General features: G+C 31.7%; 1 protein-coding gene across 2 annotated transcripts; it reads left to right on the top strand.

Annotated features, from left to right (window-relative positions):
* Positions 1–1,331: 1,331 nt before the first annotated feature.
* On the top strand, positions 1,332–22,336 carry LOC127735338 (uncharacterized protein C2orf42-like). Of its 2 annotated transcripts, none has more exons than XM_052245500.1 (9): positions 1,332–1,420; positions 10,803–11,499; positions 11,994–12,123; positions 13,512–13,673; positions 14,479–14,607; positions 16,586–16,684; positions 17,675–17,883; positions 19,682–19,838; positions 20,996–22,336. In XM_052245500.1, the coding sequence occupies exons 2-9, from the start codon at positions 10,804–10,806 to the stop codon at positions 21,172–21,174; spliced, it is 1,761 nt and encodes a 586-aa protein (XP_052101460.1). In that variant the 5' UTR covers positions 1,332–1,420; position 10,803; the 3' UTR covers positions 21,175–22,336. The 2 variants fall into 2 exon arrangements, with proteins under 2 accessions (XP_052101460.1, XP_052101459.1); XM_052245499.1 differs by having other exon boundaries at positions 20,981–22,336.
* The last annotated feature ends 1,841 nt before the right edge of the window (positions 22,337–24,177 follow it).

Below are 24,177 nucleotides of genomic sequence, written 5' to 3'. Positions count from 1 at the left end.
GGACAGTCTATACTTACATAGAAAGTCCCTGGACTAAACTTGATCGTAAAAGTATACTGAATTTTTCATAAAAAAATACGATCAACTTAATTTAGTCATAAGGTTTTTTGTGAAACGGATCAATGAAGTATAAGGTACAAAGGATATTTAAATGTGTTTTCTTCGTTTCTTGGCCAGAACTGGCTAACTGCTAATATTTGTTTTACTTCAGTATCGATGTCTGCTGATGAAATATAGTTAACTTCAAATTTGCCATCACCTTGCCGTTGGCTTTCAGTTTATTTTCGACTTATGAGTTTGAATGTCCCTTTGGTATCTTTCGCTTCTCTTCTAAAGCTTTTTGTATGTCAACACCCAATGAGCAGCCTACCTGGGAATGCATACTTTCTTTGTTTTACTTACTTGATTTTATGAAGCCGTTTTTAACATATTCCGTCTTTTTGTTATAGATCATCCGGACTGGTATTGTGTACATTGAACAGCTTTCTTCCTGTTATTTTTTGGCGGTTGCATTTTGATGTATATGCTTCCAACATATCAACATTTATCTGGAAATATGCTTTGATCTTTAAATATCCAATTTGCGTTGCTTAATATCTACTTATTATATGAGAAATTTTGCAGTTATTGTTCCAACCGCTGTTTGTTTTCCGGAAATGTTCTTTATAACAATTTCTTTGTCTTCTTTTAAATGGGATATTGTGACCTTCTGTTGTGGTTACTTTTCTGTCTGATGTTGACTTTTGAAGTCATTTGGTGCGAATGCATATTTTTCTTCACATATCATTATGCGCTCTAAGCTGTGAAGATAGTTCAACAACTTTCATACAATCCATTGGAAATTTGATATAAGTATTGTTGTCCATGTTATTGCAAACACTTCATGTCAAACTTTATTTCGGGAACTCGCAGTCAATTACTTTAGTCAGTTCTTCTTTTGTTTTTACTTAAACTATTTAGTGTTGGTTTATGTTGACTTTCTTTATAAAAAAAATGGAACTTGGCAAATTACTTCAACATATATCAAATTGTATAAACTCAGTTACTATCCTCAAACTTGTGACATCATTGAATCTTTTATTTTGCCGTCAGAGCAAATTTTTGAAAAAAAATCGTTTGACAAAATTTTTGTTTTGATTTTTGATAAGTGACAACTTCCTTGTTTTCTTTTTGCATGCATTTGTGTGTGAAAAGGTTGGTAATATTATTTTTTTTCATTGATGACTTATCCGGAAAAAAAGATGCTTATCCGTCACGACAAGATATCCGTTTTTCCAGTCAATAATGATTATCCAATCAAATGAGGTCAAAGATCATGTGTTAAATTCTGACCAATGACAACAGTCGTCTTGACGATCTTTCGAGGGAGAAGACATCATGGCGGAAAATTTCTAATATAAATCTCTCCCCAGTTTAACAAGTAAGATAAAGGTTTTCCTCACTATTCTCAGTGTCATGCATCAAACCTAATTGCATGAGATCACTTTCATTCTGAATTTCAGTGGAATATTTCATTTATTTATAATTGGTATCTGCTTAACGCCCACTGGAAATGAACTATTTTGTAGCACAGCTCATATCAAGATGTGTTATAATTACATTGTTCCGAGTTCTTCTTCGAATTTATTAGTCCCTCTACATGAAGGAAAGCGTCAAAGATCAAATTGTAAAGCAGTTTTTAAATGAGATGCATATAAACCGGTCCGGAATAACCATTTATTGGTGGAATTTATACCTCAATTCACATATAATCCAACAGTCGGTCTTTTCACCACCGAACACCACCGCACACCACCGAACACCCAAAAAGACCACTAACCCTTAAGAAAAACAGTAATGTTACACAATAAAACAATAAAATCGATTAAATTACGTATAATTTAATCCTATGGTCATGTTTTTTCACATTTTTATGTGCATTATGGTTTACTTTTATAAATTTTGACTTGGATGGAGAGTTGTCTCATTGGCACTCATACCACGGATCTCCTGTAGTTGGTGATCGCAATACTGGTATACCAGTATTGTCCACAATACTGGTATAAAAATTTTGTACCAGTATTGTAACTTTTTTTTTAAAAACAGCAATACTGGTACATTACTGATATACCAGTATTGTAGTTGTATTGTTCACTATACTTTAAGGTGTATAATGAAAAATGAATTTTAAGCAAAATTAGATATTGAAGATCAAAGGGAGATTAAATGAACTCAAAAAGATTATAGAGGATAATTGTGAAATCAATTAAAAACCAGTTAAAAATAATTACTATACTTGTACAAATAAACTAAAGATTATTGTAATTAAATCATCTTATTCAAACAATTGCTAATTGTATAAATAATTGCTAATAATTTTATCATATTTCTATATTTTATTTAATTCAATTTAGATAAAATAAAATAAAAGCTTTATTATCAGAGTTATTATTTAATAAATTCAAGCAAATTATTACACTATAACTCTGTAAATTCAGCATTTACATGTATGCCATCGTATATTTTTTACAGATATTTAAATACATGTATACTAAGATTCTAAGCATTTGTTTGTCTTTATTTTCTTATTAATCTTTCACAATAAACATGATAAAAGATATCAATATCCATTAAACATAAAAAGTTGCTTAATAGGGGAACCTGATTATAATCAAATTAACTAGTTTGTCTACTTGAATGTTAAGGGTAGTTAAAGCAGTTGATTCAGAACCATGGGCAATACAATTTGTATATATAGCAGATATATCTACTGATACAAATACTCAAATACTAATACTAGACAAGAACTCCTACAGTAAGAGAGCCGTACAGGTGCTATCTAAACAAGCTTGTAATCTAGTAAGCGTAACAGAAAGTCCACAGACTGAATACCTAAATATCAATATAGGAAGTGGGGGTTGCATCTGAAGAAGAAATAAACAATACCAATGCTGATGATACAGAAGCTATTACAGCATTAATGTCAATATAAAATTCACTAAAATATACTATTGAGTCGTGGAAAGAGAGAGCTGGAAGAAAACATAGAAGAAAGTAAAGAGTTTGTTAAAATGCTGAGACAGTACGGTTCCCTTGAGAAAAAAACATCAGAAGATTTAAAACTTTCTTTGATTTACAGATTACAATCACAGTGTACCATCAATGGCATCATCAGTTAAACATACAATCATTCCATATAAAATTGTCATGTCATATGTTAATATCATTATGCATATATATGTGACACCTTTAATAAAAGATTAATTACCTATATGTATTGTTTATTTTAAAAAAACACAATACTGGTACAATACTGGAATACAATACTGGTACAAAATTTTTATACCAGTATTGTGCACAATACTAGTATACCAGTATTGCGATCACCAACTACAGGAGATCCCATACCACATCTTCTTATATCTATAAGCATGATTAGTGATGTTAAAGTTGAGAATCAAAATAAAAAAAAAAAACGCTTCCAGATCCAGCAATATTTTTTCCGGATTTACATTGTCTGTATTTCATTGTATATAATCTTATGGTCTTTCCTTTTTAATTATTAGAAATAAATCGTTCAAATAAGTTAAAACATTTTATTTAATGTGAAATTATCACAATAATTATATTTAAAAAAATGTTTGACTTGAAAGTGTACTGTTCTGACAACAGCCCTGCAAGACTGTTCTTTTTGGTTCTCTTCAGTTATCATTTTTTATTAATTTGTGTATATATATGTAACACTCAGAAACGTGTCCTTTCCCCCAAACGTGTCCGATTCCCCCAAACGTGTCCACACGACGTCACTGAACTGCAAAACATGTCTAAATGTAAAAGGGCGCCAAAGCGTGTCATTTGTCTAAACGCCCAAACGTGTCCATTCAGTTTTAATGAACACCCAAACGTGTCCATATCAAGCTTAATTTTTTCTTTTACTGGAACTATCATTCGTGTCCATATTATAAATACGTAGGTTATTTTTAGTTATTTTTTTTTCATTAACGTATACTCATTTTACTATTTCATTAAAAAATAGAAATAAATTACTTTAGGTCTTTTTTAAACCGGCAGTATAACCTGGTTAAAAGTGGGGGCGTCTGTTCGGCTATGTTGGATGTAAATGTAAGCAGCCATGCTCAGTTAAATTGTAGATCTTAAATCAGATACCTCGTGTAGGGAGAATGTCCCATTCTCTGCGCATTAAAACCTTTGTAGCAATTCACTCTTTCATGGTGCCATCAGTTGTATTTTGGAAGGCAACATTTTTTTTTTAATTTCCGCAACTTTTATTTAAAACGGCCTCTATTACATAACAGAGATTGCAGTAGTTTCTTACTGAAGTCATAAAAAAATCGGTCTTCACACGCTCTTAGTTTTTTTAGATTATAATCCCAACTAGTGTTAATCCCGAATAACCATCAAAATTTAGGCCCAATCCTAAATTCCCGGTATGATAATAGAACTTATATACAGTATTTATTGTTTACATGATGTCGTTCAAATAATGCATGAAATATTTGGCACTGGACGTTATTTCTCTTCACGGTTCGTGTGTCTTTAGTGATGCTCGAAACCTAAAATAATTAGAAACCCTGAAGAACCAGTTTTTGATTTGAAGAGCTTTTAAAATATCAGAACTGTTGAAAAAAAGGGAAGTCAATTCTGCTGAAAGCCCGCCGTCGGATTAATATAAAAGGCATTATCAGAGTTTATTAGTAACACATAATTTACATAGTAAACGATTAATTCAACTACACTATAATTATTTGTATGTTCGCTCTAAATGAGCATGAAATACGTGACTTGCAACTGGACAATAAGCAAATTTAGTCAAAAGTTAATTCATATGCTACATATAAAATTTGCAATTATAATAATCATTAACAACCGGCATTGAACAAACTAATGCTAATAAATTACTACCTCATCAACTGTTTCCCCCATCATAGAATTGCCGTAAACGTAATTGATTTTATTTAGGACATACATATATTAATTGGCGCTAAAAGACGTGAGACGTTCTGGCGTTTAACAGTGGACACGTTTTGGCGAATAACAATTATCGGACACGTTTGGGCCATATTGAATATTACGGACACGTTTGGGGAGAATAGACACGTTTGGGGGAATCAGACACGTTTGGGGGGATGGACACGTTTGGGAGTGTTACATATATATATGTATAATTATATTCATTCTCGTTCAGAAGGTAAGTCAAATATATAAATAAAGATGAAAACAATATATTTATCAGGGCTCGACAATAACGTTTGTCCGATTGTCCGGTACCAGAGGAAAAAAAGGTCGGACAAGTAAAAGCTATATCAAGCTTGTCTGATGGGACAAGTAAATTTATTCTGCATAAAATAAATTTAATCCAACTTTGATGAACAAAGTAATTATAAACAAAAAAACAAGAAAAGAAAATAAAAACAAGTATTAATTTGACATGTTTACTTGCAATCGATAACTTAAAACTGGTTCTTTGTCGGGAACTTTTTAACAGGTAAAAGGCATACTTATTATCAGAAACCAGTCTTACTGATCCGAATCAGCCATGGGCTTTGTAGATGGATAACTTTACAAAACAGTTCGTCTCCAGCTTGGAACAATTCAGCTCCAAGTTTAATAGGCAGTTTGGCACCGTAGGAGACATATTTAATAGACATGATAAATAGACAGTTTGGCAACGCAGGAGAAATTTCCAGACCAAGACAAATCAGTACCTCGTTTTCCTACCTTGATTCTGTTGCTTTATAATAAATACCAAACCAGTAATTTTTAAACAAAAATATTTTTTAAATAAAAATGAAGAAATTATTTACCATAAATCAGATTTGATCATATGTAGAAAAGAAAACAATACTTGCAATACTGTGACCTATAGTTGTTAATTTCTGTGTCATTTGGTCTCTAGCAGAGAGTTATCTTATTGGCAATCATACCTCATCTTCTTTTTTTTATTGATTGCATTTGAATAAACTTTTTTTCAGCTTAAAAAAACAGGATACAAATCCAATGAGTGTACATTGACAGGCCTATCAGACAGTGCCTCACGTGCAGAGTCTGATGAGACTTTGGCATTGATGAAAACTAGAACCTTAAAGTCCTGTGACATGACTAGATTCAGTTGTTCTCGACTCATATTTTTGAAAAGTATATCAAAAGATATAAAACTAACTTCTGTTATATTGTTTTAATTCATTTTGTTCCTGGAATCAACTTAAAATGCAAAAAAGGTTATTATTAAGATTTTTTTTGGACAAGTTACAATTTCATTCGGACAAGTAAATTTTGGTATGTACTTGTCCTACTGGACAAGTTGAAAAAAAAGTTATTGTAGAGGCCTGTTTATGTGTGTTAGACATGTTAGATGGTATTTTATTGGTTCGGCGGTGTGCGATGGTGTTCGGTGGTGAAAAGACCTACCGTTTGACATATAGTGAGATAGAACAGATGAAGTATAATGCAGCTTTTATCGCAACATTTGTTTAACAGATATTCAAGCATCGTTTTGCATATACCATGTTAAGCTTTGATGAGTACTCATTAGTGACTACAATGACAGCGGCAGAAGGGTACACAACAACTCTAGTCTCTACCTTTGCCAACTCATACCCAATAATTTTTCTAGCACGATTGTGGTGTAGAATAGAAAACTTTATTTTGATTTGGCATAGCATAAAACATACAAACATAAGCTCTGGTGAGCTTTTTAAGGAATATAAAAAAATGTATACAAAACAAATAAAACAAAGCATCATGCACATATAAAACATACAACAGAAAAAAGCCAAGCAACAATCAAAATTTCAGATTTCTAGCAATTTTTATATAAATTTATTTAAAAATTTTAAATAGAAACAGTACTGTTTGACCAAAAACCATCAGCAGCTCATGTGGCAAGTGCCTCTATGGGTCACCTGACAGCGAGTCAGCAACGGTAAAAGAAATTTAAAATTAAGATAAGCGCTAGATAAAAAAGCAATTCATTTAGGCTAAAAAATTTGAGTTAATAAATAAATATAGAAAGCAGTATAATAATAAACTAATTTAAAAATGAGAAGACTTTATACTAATATTGAGTACGAGATGGCTAAGGTATGAGTTGACATGTATCCGCTGCAGAACCCTACCCCTACCTTAGGTCCTTCTGATATTTTTTGACAATTTGTAGACCATAGGTCACACATATCCATTGTTTATCACCCTTGCATAGCTTAACAATGTGTATAGTTATTTCTTTTGAAATTTTTCTGTGATATGATGTACAAAAAATGTATCTATTTATATTTGAATATTTATTTCCCTGACGCTATTATCTAATTATTTCTTATTGTATATGGCTCCGCCTATTTCATTCAGCCATTTTGAATCTTGTAACGTCATTAAAAACAAGAACAGATAACTTATGTAGAAATTATGCTAACTTTATTCCTTTGGCATGATCAGTTTATAAAATTGAATGATATTGGTATGTTGTATAAACTTTTAACAGGAATAATGACCAGGGCTCACACTAGCAGGCGACTGGGGCGAAGAAGTCGCTTTCAAGTCCGTCACTTCGCTTTGCCCGACCGTCAAAAGCGTTATCTATTCGCCCGGATGTTCACAATAGTCGCTTTCAGTTGCTTTCGTCATCAGCAATTTTCCATTTTTACCAAGTTGTTCAAACTGCAATTTTTCATTTATAAGTAAAAAATTCAAAGACATAAATAATTTATTTCTTTAGAAAACGTGGGGAAAGCATTGATTTGTAGATTGGTCGTATGTTATTTCAAAGAAACAACTTTTTATGAAGTTTTTTTTTTTTCACTTCCAACACTTGTTTCTTAAGAGCGTACATCAAAAGATCCTGATTCTCCGCAAAATAAATGTGTTACTACATTAGAACGTAATGAATATTGCCTTCAGTTAATGTTTGATCCATTTATTGCATTACGTCATATTCCTTTCCAAATCACTTGTCAAACATCGTTTATTTTTGTAAATTTTCCTTCGTCCACCATTGAAATATATACGAATCACGGATCGGATACAGACCAACTATGAACGAAATCCGTATTCTTACGATAATAACTACAGACGCATGAATGGCACTACTGACAGAAGAATATCTATCACAAAAGTGAAAAATACGCATTCCACATGCATTAACAGAAATTTGTTTGGATCCCCTTAGTTAAATGTATATATTTCAATGCAAATGCTTTGTTTCAATTTATTGATTTAAGTTGCTTAAATTTATTAAATTTATATACCTTTTTAATGATAAACAATGAATATCATCAACAGAATAGTTTTCCTCATTGGAATTTAATTGATAACTGATAGTTTCTTTTTGGTTAAAAAAAAATCTTTAAATAGGGCTAGACATTTAGTTATTAGTTTGTGACAAGTGGAAAAAAATGTAATTGTGTAACTATAAATGAAATTTAAGACATAAACTGATACAATTGTTACTGTACATGTAATGGTATTCTCAGTTATGATTTGAACAATACAGAAAAGAATTGAATAAATAGGCTACATATGGCCATATATATTATTGTAAAAACCAAACATTATAACGCCCTGAACGCGTGAGCACTTCCTTTTAAGTCTCACCACTTCTATCAGTTTTAAAAAGAGAAGTCTCTTCTCCCTATGATTCTGAAGTAGTGTGTGCCCTGTGTATATGATTAATATTTGATAAATCTTTATTTGACCATGTTAATGAACAATTTCTTAAACTAAACTCCGTTTGGTGAACCAACGGCTGTGTGAATCATTTCTATAGAGTCCCTGAAGTGGATACCTTGGTATGCAGGGTTGTTAAATTATTCAAATGAATGCAACATTTAGATAATACTCAAAATTGACAACAACACTTCAAATGGACTGCAATTTTATTTGGTATGGTCTACATGTTTCGCCTGCAAGGCAGGCGTCATCATGACAATTTTCATACAGAAATTAATTACTGAAGTACTCAAAGTGGTACATTGAATTTGACGTCGTCAAGGTGAGAGAAACAATGAAAAGTTAAAGTAGCAATAAAGAGTTATAAATAGATAAGATAAATATAGAAAAATAAAGTTTGTTTACAATGTAACTTGAGTTCGTTTTACTTTTATATGATACATGACATTGTTCTAAAGGCTTGGTATCTAAATGGACGAACTTCCCATGGTTCCTACCACATCACAAGGCTTCTCTTCCAACCTGGCCATTGTTGGATGTTACTACTTCCTGGCGCGTCGGCAAAGATGGGAAGGTTTTGGTCGCCGCTAATGGAAAATAAAATTGTCAAAAATTGTTCCCTTGTTAATTATTTGGTATATATATAATTTTTTGATCGTCTGCTGTAGTTGGTCTGTTTATCGGCATGGTTGTAAATTTATAGTTCATTTATGTTCTTGCAGGCGAAACATGTAGACCATAGCAAATAAAATTGCAGTCCATTTGAAGTGTTGTTGTCAATTTTGAGTATTATTTAAATTTCTTAAACTGTACAATAAATTGATCTTTTACATATAATATTAAAGGAATATTTAAAAATTTTCCCTTATTTATTCAAATATTTGTTGACTAATTAATTGTGACTTTTCATCCTTGTACAATTAATGTAGTAAATAAATGACTTTCTGGCCAATGACTATATCTGTTCATTTACCCAGTAATTGACCTGATAGGGACTGGTTTTTGTCTCGCCTTGACGGAGTCAATAAGCGAGAGATAGGTATGCTGTTTCAGGCGGCTGCGTCGTCAACAATGTATTAGTTTGTGATTAGGTCTAGTTCATGGTGAACCACTAGTGGTAGGTCAATGATATTTGGTATGCAGTTGTATTAGCATTGGCACATCTCATTATTATGGAGATTATTTGGCCCCGCCCCCTCAGTCAAGATCTATTGACTTTGAAACTTTGCTTAGTTTACATGTATTAGTTTGTGATTAGGTCAGTTTATGGGGAACCACTAGTGGAAGGTCAATGATATTTGGTATGCAGTTGTATAAGCATTGGCATATCTCATTTCCATGGAGATTATTTGGCCCAGCCCCCTCATTCAAGGTCTATTGACTTTTTCATGTATTAGTTTGTGATAAGTTCAGTTTAAGATGAACCACTTATGTTAAGTCAATGATATTGGGTATACAAATGTATTGGCATTTGCAAGTTTCATTTCCATGGAGATTATATAACCCCACCCCCTAATTATGGTTCATTGACTTTGAAACTTTTACATAGTTTACAAGTTAATGTTTGTGTTTAGGTTTGTTTAAAGGGAACGACTTATGAAAAGTCAATGGTATTTGGTTTGCAATTGTATTAGCATTGGCACATCTCATTTCCATGGAGATCATGGAGATTGTTTAGCCCTGTACCTTCAGTCATGGTTCATTGACTTTGAATATTTGCATAACTTACATGTTAAAGTATTGCCTATTTTAATTTCAACATTTGCATTATCAAAATAACAAATAGGCGAGACATATCTCTGTGTAAACAGTTTATTTAGTAACGCCCTTTAAAAATTTCAATTGACCAGGATTTCACTGTATTTTTCCCAGACTGGTATTAACTGCTTTTTTGCCAACCTTGTCCATACTACTTTCAGTCAGCGTTTCGTTAACATTCAGGAAGTGTACATACATTGTTATGGCAATGTCTGTATACATGTACATTATATATGATTCAGGCAGTATTGGTTTTGTTCACTTTTACGTTACAGGGACTGTATGTTGCATGAATCATTCCTCAATTCAGTAGTGCTGTTCAGTTCTCAAGAAAGCTGAAAATATAAGGTATTTCCTCTTATGATTATTATTTCTTTTTTCAGGATGGCTAGTGCTTCAACGGAGAAAATAAAGGCATTGTTTGAAGATCTTGGTAAACCAACATTGCGTGGTGTCAGAAAATGTCCTAAATGTGGGACATACAATGGAACGAGGGGAATAAGTTGCAAAAATAAAGCATGTAATGTTGTCTTTAAAGAAAAAGAAAAAAAGAGAGGCCATAGTGCAGATGCTGTAAAAATCATAACTGGTTCAACAGGACAAGTTTTTTCAGTTAGATTAAGAGACCGTGGTCCAGACTATCGAGGATTTGTTCAGCTTCCACTTGTACAGGATTTAGATGGTAATCCAGCCCCAGTTGTTGACCCAGCAATTCTGTACCAGGCTGCAAGGTGTTTTGTTGACAGCTGTACTCGTAGTTCTCAACAAGGAATACAGGAACAACCATGTCCTCACATCAAATCAGCTGTTGAATGCACAAGTGAGGCAACACCTCTGACATTGAAAAACTCTGTTCTTAACACGCTGCAGGTCCCAAATGAAATCAAACAGGCAATCTGGTTATTGGCTACAGAGACTACTGGGCCCCTTGTTCAAAGGGTTACTAAAAACATAATGGTTGTCAAGTGTAAACCTAATTCCAAACAGCCATTAGGATTTTTACACTTTTCCTTGTTTGAAACAACAAGAAATAGGTCTTCACCAGAACACAAGTTTCATTGTTCTTGTAAGGCCTTTAAGGTAATCATTACCTAATCTTTTTTATCAACCAAATCAATAGTGACTGAAATTTTGAGAGAGCAATTATACCACATCTTCTTATTTTTTATATTGAATAAATACTGGGACTGGTAAGCCTAACACCAACCCAAAAATAAATAAGTGTAATGTCAATCTGTTAAATTTTGTCCAAATATGAATAACCTTAGCTTATATCCTTCTGTCAGATTTCATGTAAATGTTGTAATTGTAAGTCACTCCTTGTATTTGAAAACTGCATATAATCATGATAATGCATACAAGAGAGTAGAAGAGCCTCCTCCCTAGCAGTAGTAAACCTAGATCTACATTATGTAGACGTGTACACTAATCTACCATGTTTTTTGTTTAAGATTTTATTTTTGAAACTTCTAGATGTCTTTAGGTTGTGTTTTTTTCGTCACAAATTACAAATGTCCTTACTTTTAAAGTTCTTGATTTTGAGCATGAATAACATATGTACACATATTTTTCAGTACTCTAAACCTGGTGCTGTAAATGACTCACAGAAAAGATGTGTACACTTTTATGCCTGTATATGTGCATTTGCTAGTGACGAAAAGCTTAGTGAGGAGTTTTCTTATTATATTAACTTGGACAGCCAAGGTTTGTATTTCATATCGCATTTCATCTTTGTTTACGTGCACAAATACAGAAATTTGAGAAACTTGAACTTGTTTAAATACATCACAATGGAAGAAAAGAAAACTTTGCTTGTACTATTTTAAAGATATTGTGTACAATAAATATATATCAGAAAACAAAGTCTGCTATTATTTGTAGTTATTCATAATTTGGATTTGTCTGTTACATTTTTATGTGTAATAAACAAAACTTTTCCTGTATTCAAACATATGAAATGTCCTGTCTATGAGTATAAAAATGAAATAAAATAGTGAAACAATATAATAGCCCAATGAACATGATGGAAATGGGAAGTAGTACAATAACATACATAACCATACATAAAATTAATAAAATACATGTATATTAGAAGTAACAGTGTGATGATTAAGATAGATACATACACATGTTAAGAAAACCATTTTGTCTATTCAAGGGCGAGAAGTGTCACCTGTTATCAATACATCAAAAATCATGTCATTTGTTACACAATGACAGGAATAATGTTTCAGTAGAGTTGCATAATAAACATATTTAAGGTGTTAAATTCTTGTTCTTCTATAAATATTCCTTTGACAGACTTTCTTTTAGATTTCTTCATTTTCATTACAAATACAAAAGTTAAGTGATATAGGTAAGACACTTTTAATTATTGCAAAAATGATGCATGGCTTTTACAAATGTGGTCCTTTAAATCTCCTTTAAGATCTTTCAGACTTTTTATCCCTTTGAATAATGTAGGATAGAAAGTCACAGGACAAAAAGTCAAATTTTTGTTTTGAGGTTTTTTATTGAGGAAGAACATACTTATTTTTCTTATATATAAATTAAACAAATTTGTAAACAAAATTTATTGTCAAGTTTCATAATGGCAATTAGTTGTTGAGCTAACAAGTTGTCATAGTGCCTTAAAAATATATCTTTTGCATTATTAAAATTTGATTAATATTCATTTATTTAGAATGCCAATGAACAATTTCCTAAAATTTTGAATATATTAATCTTATAAAAATTAAATATATCAAGAATTTTTTCTTTATTTTTTTTTACCTTACTAATCCCTTTCAAATGGGTTTTCCTTTTTTTCAGGCAGCACAAGTTTAATCTCATTTATGTTTCATTTACTTACAATGTATGCATAAGAACTTGTCAAGTGGTCCAACTTCAACTCATATTGTTACATTTGAAAAGTGATAAATAAAAACCACACACACTTCAATGTCAATAAGATGGTCATGCTTAAAAAATTACATAGATTTGTAAATTTTCTTTTAAAATTAAGTGTATTGCAATGGCAGAGCATGCATGTCCAGTGAATGTGAGTAAAATTGTAACTAAAGCTTACTATTTTATGTGTTTTATTTATGTAGAAGAAGTCCAGCAGGAGTCACCTGAAAGACAAATCGTTACCATATACCAAGCACAGGATACAGGGTTGGACACTGGTGATCCTACAACACTGGAGGTTGTTGTCACAGAGGATGAGTTGTTAGAACCTCCTGGCAAAAAACAGAGGAAGGATGACCAGTTAGGTACTGATAACCCTCCCATTAAGATTACCCTGTTGTACAATTTGGTTGTCAGAAAAGAAATGATTTCTGCATTGGAAAAGCAATTTATAACACAGTTAATTTCTGACTTGATTTCGAGATAATATGTTGACAGCTGCTTAAAATAAAAGAAATACATGTACATACACAAAAATTGAACAAAACTCAAAATTACATCTACTGGTAGAGACAAAAAAAATTAAATCTGACGGGTGTGAACCTTCCTAAAAATACTTTGAAGTTTGTGGACATCAAAGAAAAATAGCAATTATAGTGTACTGAGATCATGAAGACTCGAGGACTCGCTGAGAAGAAAGAATTTATTTATGACAAAAAATGCATGCAAGTTATTTACTTATAAAATTATTGAAATTTCTCGTACACATTTTAAATGATTCCTAAGACATTAAGAAAGATTTAGCAAACAATGCTATCAGAAATAAAGTGTTATTTCCTCTGCACAAACTAAAAAAAAGAATGCTTCAGCATGCAATATGAATAAAACGGTATGGTTCAATATTATTTTTAATTGGGTAAAGAAAACAGTTTGATACATATACTTTGTAAATTTGTATTTAAATGGCTTTAGTATACAGAAGTTTATTAAGGAGAAATCTTGCCAATTGTTGCAAGGGGAACAGTGCATATTACATTTATTAAAATGTTCAATTAATTTTGGTTTCACTGTCAATGCAAGGACTGTTTAATGGTATATTTAAATGAAATTTTCTTGGAATATTTGATTCAGGATAACCTAAATATATAAAATCTTGATATTTATTTTCAGTCCAGGCCAGTAATGCTCTTTTGACACTGCAGGAAGGAAATGCAATACAGAGTCCACCTAGTCCTCGTAAAATAAGTCCTCAGAAAACACAGACTAAATCTATCACTCCAAATAATAAAAAAGTCCCAGGTAAGTATAGCACAAATTAATAGCTGCACAATGATTAAACTACAGTGATTAGGATATTGAAACTTCATTGATTTTAACCTAATTTCTGATTCCATTTCATGCACATTTAATAAAACCACTGATTTCTTGGGTGAATTGTAAAGGAACATTTTGCTTACACCCACTTCATTTGAACTTTGGTGGATAGTTGTCTCATTGGCAACAATACCACATTTCCTTATTTGTACGCCTGTTTAAGGGACGTATTATGGTATACCGTTGTCCATCCGTCTGTTGTCAACATGTTGGACAAAAGCTCAAAAACGCTCTAACCAATTTGCATGAAACTTTGGTGAATTGTTTATATTTATTGAAGTGAGCTCCCTTTCGTTTTTATAAATATTTGATTTTACGTTTCCAAGTTATGGGGTTTTATTCATTAAAAAATGGGATTTTCCAGTTTTCGGATAATAACTCAAAAAAGCTTTCAGCAGTTTTCATGAAACTTTGGTGAATTGTTTACATCTATTGATGTAAGCTCCCTTTTGATTTGTATAAATTTTAGATTTTATGTTTCTGAGTTATGCGATTTTATTCATAAAGAAGGGGTGATTTTCCAGTTTTCAGACAATATCTTTAAAGTGCTTTGAGCAGTTTTCATGAGACTTTGGTGACTGGTTTTTATCTATTAAGACAACCTCTCTTTAGTTTTTCATAAATTTCTGATATGACATTGAGAAGTTATTGAACTTTATTCCTTAAAAAAGGGACAGGCTTATCATGCACTCATGGCGCAGCTGTTTATTTTTAAATATAAAATGTTAAAAAGTAGAAAGCTGATATATGAATCCGTATAGGAATATAGGACTATACCACACAGAAAAAATATTGACACAATGTTTAATACAAAATATAGGACCATACCACACAGAAAAATACTAGTGACACAATGTTTAATACAAAATACAGGACCATACCACACACATAAAAACTATTGACACAATGTTTAATACAAAATGTAGCACCATACCACACAGAAAAAATATTGACACAATGTTTAATACAAAATATAGGACCATACCACACAGAAAAATACTAGTGACACAATGTTAAATTCAAAATATAGGACCATACCACACACAAAAAACTATTGACACAATGTTTAATACAAAATGTAGCACCATACCACACAGAAAAAAAAACGATTGACACAATGTTTAATACAAAATATAGGACCATACCACACAGAAAAAACTATTGACACAATGTTTAATACAAAATATAGGACCATACCACACAGAAAAATACTAGTGACACAATGTTTAATACAAAATATAGGACCATACCACACACAAAAAAACTATTGACACAATGTTTAATACAAAATATAGGACCATACCACACAGAAAAAAACTATTGACACAATGTTTAATACAAAATATAGGACCATACCACACAGAAAAAAATTTATCGACAATGATTAATACAAAATATAGGACCATACCACACAGAAAAAACTATTGACTTAATGTTTAATACAAAAAATAGGACCATACTACACAGAATAACTATTGACACAATGTTTACTACAAAATATAGGACCATACCACACAGAAAAAAACTGTTGACACAATGTTTAATACAAAAAAAAATTTTTAAGTCATACAAGACATTAGTCAATTAAAAGATAAATATATGTTGCCTTTGATTGCCAAATAAAGAGAGGTGAAAATGTTGTCAGGACTAATATCCCTAATATTCTCTGGGATGAGATGACATCCATGTTTCTTGAATTTGATAATAGATGGTTTCAAACCAATTTTTTTATGGAAATATAAGTTGCAAAGCAAGCAACTTGAGGAATTGTTCTGGTCTTTTTCTATAATTTTGCTGAAAAATTTACATTAAAATGATGAAACTTGAAATAGTGTGAAAGAATGGATTATTCAAATATACTGTTATCCTGCTGTAACTCATGTTCTCATTATTTTTTTTACAGTTCAACAGATAGATGAAAGTCAGATAACTATTTCATTTCATCAGTGGTTAGCTAGTGTTACAGAAAGAATTAATCAGACCATGCATTATCAGTTTGATGGTTTGTAGTTTTTAAAAGAATAAAACACTTGAGTAGATTGTCATTATCATCAAATCAAATGTTATAATAGGTCTAACATTAAGATATGTGTGTAATTCAAAGATTAGCATTGTATAGAATCATGTTTTGATTAGAAAACATGCAAGAAGTTAGAATTTCTAAAAAAAAATGTAATAAAATATACAATTGCAACTTTGATGAATATATTTTAAGTTGTTGAATTCATACATTTGTAATACCATCCACATCATAATAAAATCAAACAAGAGTAGTCTCCCTTGTGTGAAAATTTAAAAAAAAAAATATATCTTCTGCTTTAACTGTATATAAAACAATTTGTCATTTAGAATTGATGTGATTTGATATTTTAGCTTATTTTGCATGAAGCACCTGCATTTATAAACTGAGTGTAAATGATAATTACCTTTTCAGTACTTACACTTATGATGACATAAAGTGAAGTTGTTTTTTTTTTCAGTTAACATTTAGATACAGTCTAAGATTAACATCTTTTAGATTATCAATAATTTTGTGAAACCCTCATGGAATTTTTTGAAACTAGGATAGAAACTTCTTTATGTTCAAGAGATAACATCAGTCTGTATCAGAATTTTGACATTTTTTTTTATTTTTGTGTTTTTTACTGATAAATGGATTTTTTGGAGGTTAACATTTTAATATAGTCTTCGGTTAAGGTTTTTTAAATATCAATAACTTTTGTCAAAACTCGGGAAGAAGCTTATAGAAAAATCAAGAATAAAGACAACAGCCTTCAACCATGAGCAAAACCTTGTTTTTTGAGCTATATAATTGTTGTCATCAGGGTCCTGTGATGTCTGGTGGATAATTGTGTTATTGGTATTAAATCCATATCGCCTTAACAGTGTTCCTGCAGATTTTTTCTTCATTATTTGGTTCAGGAAATGTTATTCCAGAAGAGTGCAAGAAGGGAAAAACAATGTAGTATAATAGTTTTATTTGCTTTTATAGGCAATCCAGATCCTCTAGTCTTTCATGCTCCACAAGTGTTCTTTGAATGTCTTCAGCAACGCATATCTTCAGGGAGTAAAAAGAAGAGACTGCCAAACTTTACGACAGGCTTTGTTAGGAAAGATGCATTGCCGTTGGGAATGTTTACCAAATACACATGGCATATTACAAATTTGTTTCAAGTTAAAATGATATTTGATACCCCAGAGGTAAATACACTTATGTTTATCACAAAAGTTTTTAATAGTTTTACTGGAGTGCGATAAGATATTTTTTCTGGAGGATGTTAATATTTTCAGATATATTGCCTGGTTGTGCATATTACAATATTGTGGATACAACATGGAAGTCATTTGTTTGTTAGACGTGTAAGCAACACACAAATCTAAAGTCACATCATAGATCCTCATAGAGTTTTCAAATGTATGGTAGTGACACATGTATCTTTGAAAATTCTGTCATTTGATATTTTGATTAAATTTGTTTCTTCAACTTTTGTTCAGTCAAATATTGTTATGTTTAAAATACTCTTCATACTGGATGTTTTTTTCAAGAAAACCAAGACCATTTAATGGAGACCACAAATAAACTAAAATCTTCTGACAATATGCATTTTTATGCTCCCACTGTGGCACAGGGGGCATAAAGGTTTACTTTTGTTCGTCTGCACAAAATGTACGTAATCCCGAAACATGTTTCTATTCTCTTACTTTAGTTTGCCAGATTTTTATAAAACTTATACTATAGGTTAATATCAGCAATATCTCGGACAAGTTCTATAATGGTGGACGATCAACTTATTAAAAAAGAGTTATGCCACTTGGAAATATAAAATATGTGCAAAGCGGGGGACATAGGAACTCTGTTCTTTTATCCAATTTGAAATGAAATTGTGAAAAAGGTCATTGACCTTCTCTCTGCTTGATAGAATTAGATTTGTTCCAAGACAGTAGACAATAAAGAGAACACCTTTTTATTTTTATTTATTTGCTCCTAAATTTGTAGATTGATTCAATCATAGTAGGAGCAGGGATTAAGGAGATTGATATGTAAACATTTTCAGAATTGCTTATCAAAAGATGATAGATCATGTTCTATGAATTTTTACGTTATTTGTTTACCTGTCTTGACATTGAAGAAATACTCATTGTAGGATAATATGAAGTTTTAACTTGTGCAACTACTTCATATAAACGTGGTATAAAGGATGTTCACCACCTACAACTGAATGTCTTTTATGGTGCTATTTGAACCTTAAGTTTTACCCTTGTCCATCTGTCCCAAAGTTGGTTTCCGTTCTCTAACTTTAGTTTGCCTCAACCAAATGTTACGAAACTTAAACACAATGCTTATTACCACAAAACACAGATCAAGTTTGAATTTTGGTGGCGTCACTTTAACTGTTTTAGAGTTATGCCCCTTTACAAATGGAAAAATTGCTGAATTTTTCATTTCCGTTCTTTAACTTAAGTTAGCCTCAACCAAATGTTATGAAACTTATACACAATGCTTATTATCACAAAATACAGATCAAGTTTGAATTTTGAGGGTGTCACTTTTATTGTTCTAGAGTTATGCCTCTTTACATATGGAAAAATTGCTGAATTTTTAGTTTCCGTTCTCTAACTTTAGTTTGCCTCAACCAAATGTTATGAAACTTATACACAATGCTTATTACCACTAAATACAGATCAAGTTTGTTGGGGGTGTCACTTTTATTGTTCTACGAGTTATGCCCCTTTACAAATGGAAAAATTGCTGAATTTTTCGTTTCCGTTCTCTAACTTAAGTTTGCCTCAACCAAATTTTATGAAACGTATACACAATACTTATTACCACAAAACTCAGATCAAGTACAAATTTGGGTAGTGTCACTTTTACCGCTCTTCATTTATGTCCCTTTATAACTTTATATGATATGCAAGCAGGGGCATCATCTGTGTCCCATGGACACATTTGCCATTTATTATCTTATGTTCTAAGACAATTAATGTCTGTTTATTTCAGATGTCTCTGGATATTACGAGAAACTTTGTAGAAAACAGAGATGGAACTTACGACTTGTATGAAGTGCCAAAGGTTGATGTAGAGAATGTTGAAGATGGTAAAGCTAACAAGCAAATGCCTATCAGACCATTTGAATTGAAAACTTATCTTAAAGTTGGTATGTATACAATCTCAAAGAAACTTTAAAAAAAAGTTAATTAAAACACCAAATTAAAACTTGAATCTTGTGTTGCCTGTTAATATATGGATTCATTAATGGATGTTGTTGAAATTTAAAATAACAGCATTTCATAAACGATGTCTTTTTTTTGACAGATGATGTATTATATATCAAAATAATGGATAAATTAAGATAGGTTTGTGTGTTTGTTTCTGATACATAACCTATTGAAAGGTAACAATATTTGGTGGATAAAAGTTGTCTCTTGATTTTTCATATGAATTGTTTGGGAAAAAAACAAAGGTTCATGCTTTTCTGCATGCAGTTGTTAGTTATCTCCCTTACCTATCAATTTTATGATATGCTTTTACAGATCTGGTAGATACCTACTTCTTGTTTTCTGATACTTTGAATTACAAGTTCTGTATGCTGAGCACAAGTTATCAGGAAGTAGGTGTTTCAACAGATCTGTAAAGTGTACAAACTTTACAATTTATCACTTTCAAGCTGATGACCAAATATGAAGCCATTCTCTTCAGTATTACTGCAGAAAATATTTGATTTCATTTACCATATTGAAAATTTCCTGTTTACCAGGCTTTGCAACATCAAATACCAAAATTGTGTTTCCTGGTATACAGTACTTTTTTTACTGCCAGACAGTCAGTAAAGCAGTCAACATTTGCAATTTAATAAATAAATCTTTAAGAGTATAATTTGAACTGCTTAATAAGAAAACAAGAATTACCAAAAATATAAGATAGCAAAACAGAGCACACCAACTACCAACACTCGACTTGTCCGAAAAAAATGTGAATAAGTACAAGCAAAATATGTCAAGATAGTCTGACTTGATACAGACACAATCATTTTGTTGAGGGAAAGCAGGTTTACTTCATCACAACTGCATGTAGAAGTATGAAAGAAATACTTTTTTTTTTAAATTTTGTGTGATTTGCACGAGTTGATAGGAAATTTAAATTGGAACAGGAGTCTGTGAGTGAGTCAACGTCTTGACAATATTGTTGGAGTTGGCTGACAGTATGTTTAGAATGTCATACTTTTATATCCTTAAAATCCGAAAAGTTTACATGTATACCCAGTGCAGTTGAAAAAGAGTTGATCTACATATTTTGTAGGTGCTGAATCGCCAGACCAAAAAGAACCAACACCTTTTATTATTGAATGGATACCTGATATTCTACCAAAATCTAGAATTGGGGAATTACGTATCAAGTTTGAATATGGACATCAGAGAAATGGCCTGGTAGAACATCGAATGATTCCACAAGAGATACCATTACAAACCATCCATGTTCAAGAATTTAATTAGACTATCTACATGTATAATTGGTTTTGGTTATGGAAAATAAGCTTTATAGCTTAGATATGAGTTCTGTCAGTATCAACTTTTATCATATGGATAATTTTCAGTGTTTTTAAACAAAGCAATGCTATCAAGTTATTTAGTAAATAGTATTTTAAGCTTAAAACATGAAAAAGTGACATGAACATATAGAGCAGACTGCCCAATGAAAAATTTGTCAGTAACTTATTTTGAATCTGTATTGGGTTGTGATGGATGGTCTCCATAGACCAGTTTGATAGCATCATGGTAAAATGGCTTCTTTGGTATTAAATAACATCATACCAAAATTACATGCAACTGTCATGGTAACATGCTAAAAACAAGTTGTGAAAGGCAAAGTGCTGCATATTCATGTAAAAAATTAACAAAAATAAAACTTTGAATTTTTTGGGAAAATATCTAGTTTTTCACCTTTTAGCAGATTGAGCATGCATTTGTATAATTACTGTTGGAAATATTGAGCACTGAATAAGAATGTTACTACAAAAATTCTTAAAAATGAAATAGGTTTTTAATATTGAATAAGATTGAAACATCATAGTGTTTGTTGTCATACATAACATAATTGCTACAAAGGAATTGAATTATGGCAGTATTAATGCTGATATAAAATACCATATGTATAGTTAACTGTTACCATTATCCCACACCACTGTAATATATTTGCACTGCTGGCAAAATATTATGAAGAGAAGAACTTTAATAACACAGCAGTAATTATTAAAAGTTACAATGGTTCTGTTTAATAGAAAAAAAAGTTATTGTAATAAATGAATTATGCATAATGAATTATACATATTTTGGAGACTACAAGTATCAGAACTGGTTCAAAACATATTTTGTCAATTTAATATCATTTGTGCTTATATCAACAATGTACAATGGTATGAGATGAAGAAAATTCATGTAAATATATGTTCTGTTGAATTATTTGACCCATATTAGGTCGTTACAGTATGAAATATTGTTTGTGAATGCTATGTGTGGCTGCAAGAAGTACCTGTATGTGTAATTGACAAAGAAAGACAATAATTTATTTTAGGCATTTGTGATGTCCTGTCTTGCACATTAACGGGATATATATTTTGATTATGTGTTATGTTGTTAAATAAATTAAAAATACTCATTTGCTTTTTTCTCTCAATTTAAATTCAGGTAGTTGTTGATGATACTATATTAGTTAAAGAACTTTGTCCGGTAGACAGAAAAATGATTTAATATTACATAAAAAGAATAACAGGAACTACCTTAAGTATAGTACAGTTTCAAAGACCACACCAACAACTCAGTCTTCCCTGAAAAAAAAAACATACATTTAAAAGAACAACAATTTACTACATTGGTCCAGATAGCATGACTTTGTACTGGAACAGAATGTAATGAGGTTAAGCCAGTTTTACATGTGCATAACCGTCCTTGACCTCAGTTTCATGGTTCAGTGACTGCTTGAAATAAATGGATAGTTTCTCGCCTACAACAAAAATCACAGAATGTTAGACATACCAGTTACTTTCTGGCAGTGGTGGTATAAAGTTTATAAAACTTTATATATTTAAGAAGGTAGAAAACCTGGATGCTTCAAACCTTGTATGCAGATGCCTTGTGTTACTAATATTCTGTCTGTCATATGTCAATTGTACTCAACCTTATTTTCATGGATCAGCAGCTGCTTGAAAAAACAATGTGGTTTTTTTTGTCATGTGAAATACTCACTGATGGGTAATAGGATAACTATATCTGGTTTAAATGATCCTTGCAAGGTCTAGATGTCGGTCAGACAAGTTCACCTGACCTTGATCTCATTTCATGGATCAGTGATCAAGGTTAAGTTTGTGTGGTCAAGTTCATATCTCGGATACTATAAGCAGTTGGTCAATTCTATTTGGTTTATGGAATGATTGTAAGGTGTACATTCTTGCTTGACAGGTTTCATTTGACTTTGACCTCATTTTCATGGTTCAATGGCCAATGTAACGTTTTCACGTTTTTGTCCATTTAATGGATACTATAAGCTAAAGGTCAACTATATTTGGTTTATTTAATGACTGTAAGGTGTTTATGTCTGTCTAAAGGGTTCATTGACCTCATCATGGTTCATTGTTCAGAGTTATGTTATTATGGTTTTGTCTATTTCTCAGATACTATAGCAATAGGTCAAGAAGATTTGGTGTATGGAATGACTATGGTGTACATGACTGTCTTGCAAGGATCATCTGACTTTGACCTCATTTTTATGGTTCATTGGTCAATGAGCAATTTTTATACAACCTCAAAAAATTTTTGTGGTCATATATTGGTATGACGTTGGCGTCTTCGTCGTCGTCCGGCATCGTCGTCGTCCGAAGACACATTGGTTTTCGCACTCTTAACTTTAGTTCAAGTGAATGGATCTCCATGAAATTTTACCATAAGGTTCAATACCACAAAAGGAAGGTTGGGATTGATTTTGGGGGTTATGGTACCAACAGTTAAGGAATTAGGGGCCAAAAAGGGGCCAAAAATAAGCATTTTTGTAACTTCCAGACATAACTTGTGTGTTAGTGTATGAATCTCTCTGACATTGTATCACAAGGTTCCATATCTCAAAGGGAATGCTTGGATTGATTTTGGGGGAAATTGCCTCAAAATTTTAGGAATTAGGGGCTAAAGAAGGGGCAAAAAACAACTATTTTTCTAGTTTCATGACAGAAACTTGTGTGTAAGTCTATGGATCTTTCTGATATTGTACTACAAGGTTCCATATCACAAAGGGAAAGCTGGAATTGAGTTTGGGGGTAATTGCCCAAAACCTTTAGGAATAAGGGGCCAAAAATAAGCATTTTTCTAGTTTCCAGACAATAACTTGTGTTCAAGTGTATGGATTTCTCTGAAATTGTACTGCAAGGTTCCATATCACAAAGGGAATGTTTGGATTGATTTTGGGGGTAATTGCCTCAAAATTTTAGGAATTAGGGGCCAAAAAAGGTA

Source organism: Mytilus californianus, unplaced genomic scaffold (assembly GCF_021869535.1).
Source record: "Mytilus californianus isolate M0D057914Y unplaced genomic scaffold, xbMytCali1.0.p SCAF_3, whole genome shotgun sequence".
Taxonomy (NCBI): Eukaryota; Metazoa; Mollusca; class Bivalvia; order Mytilida; family Mytilidae; genus Mytilus; species Mytilus californianus.
This window is presented reverse-complemented; position numbering and strand designations above follow the sequence as displayed.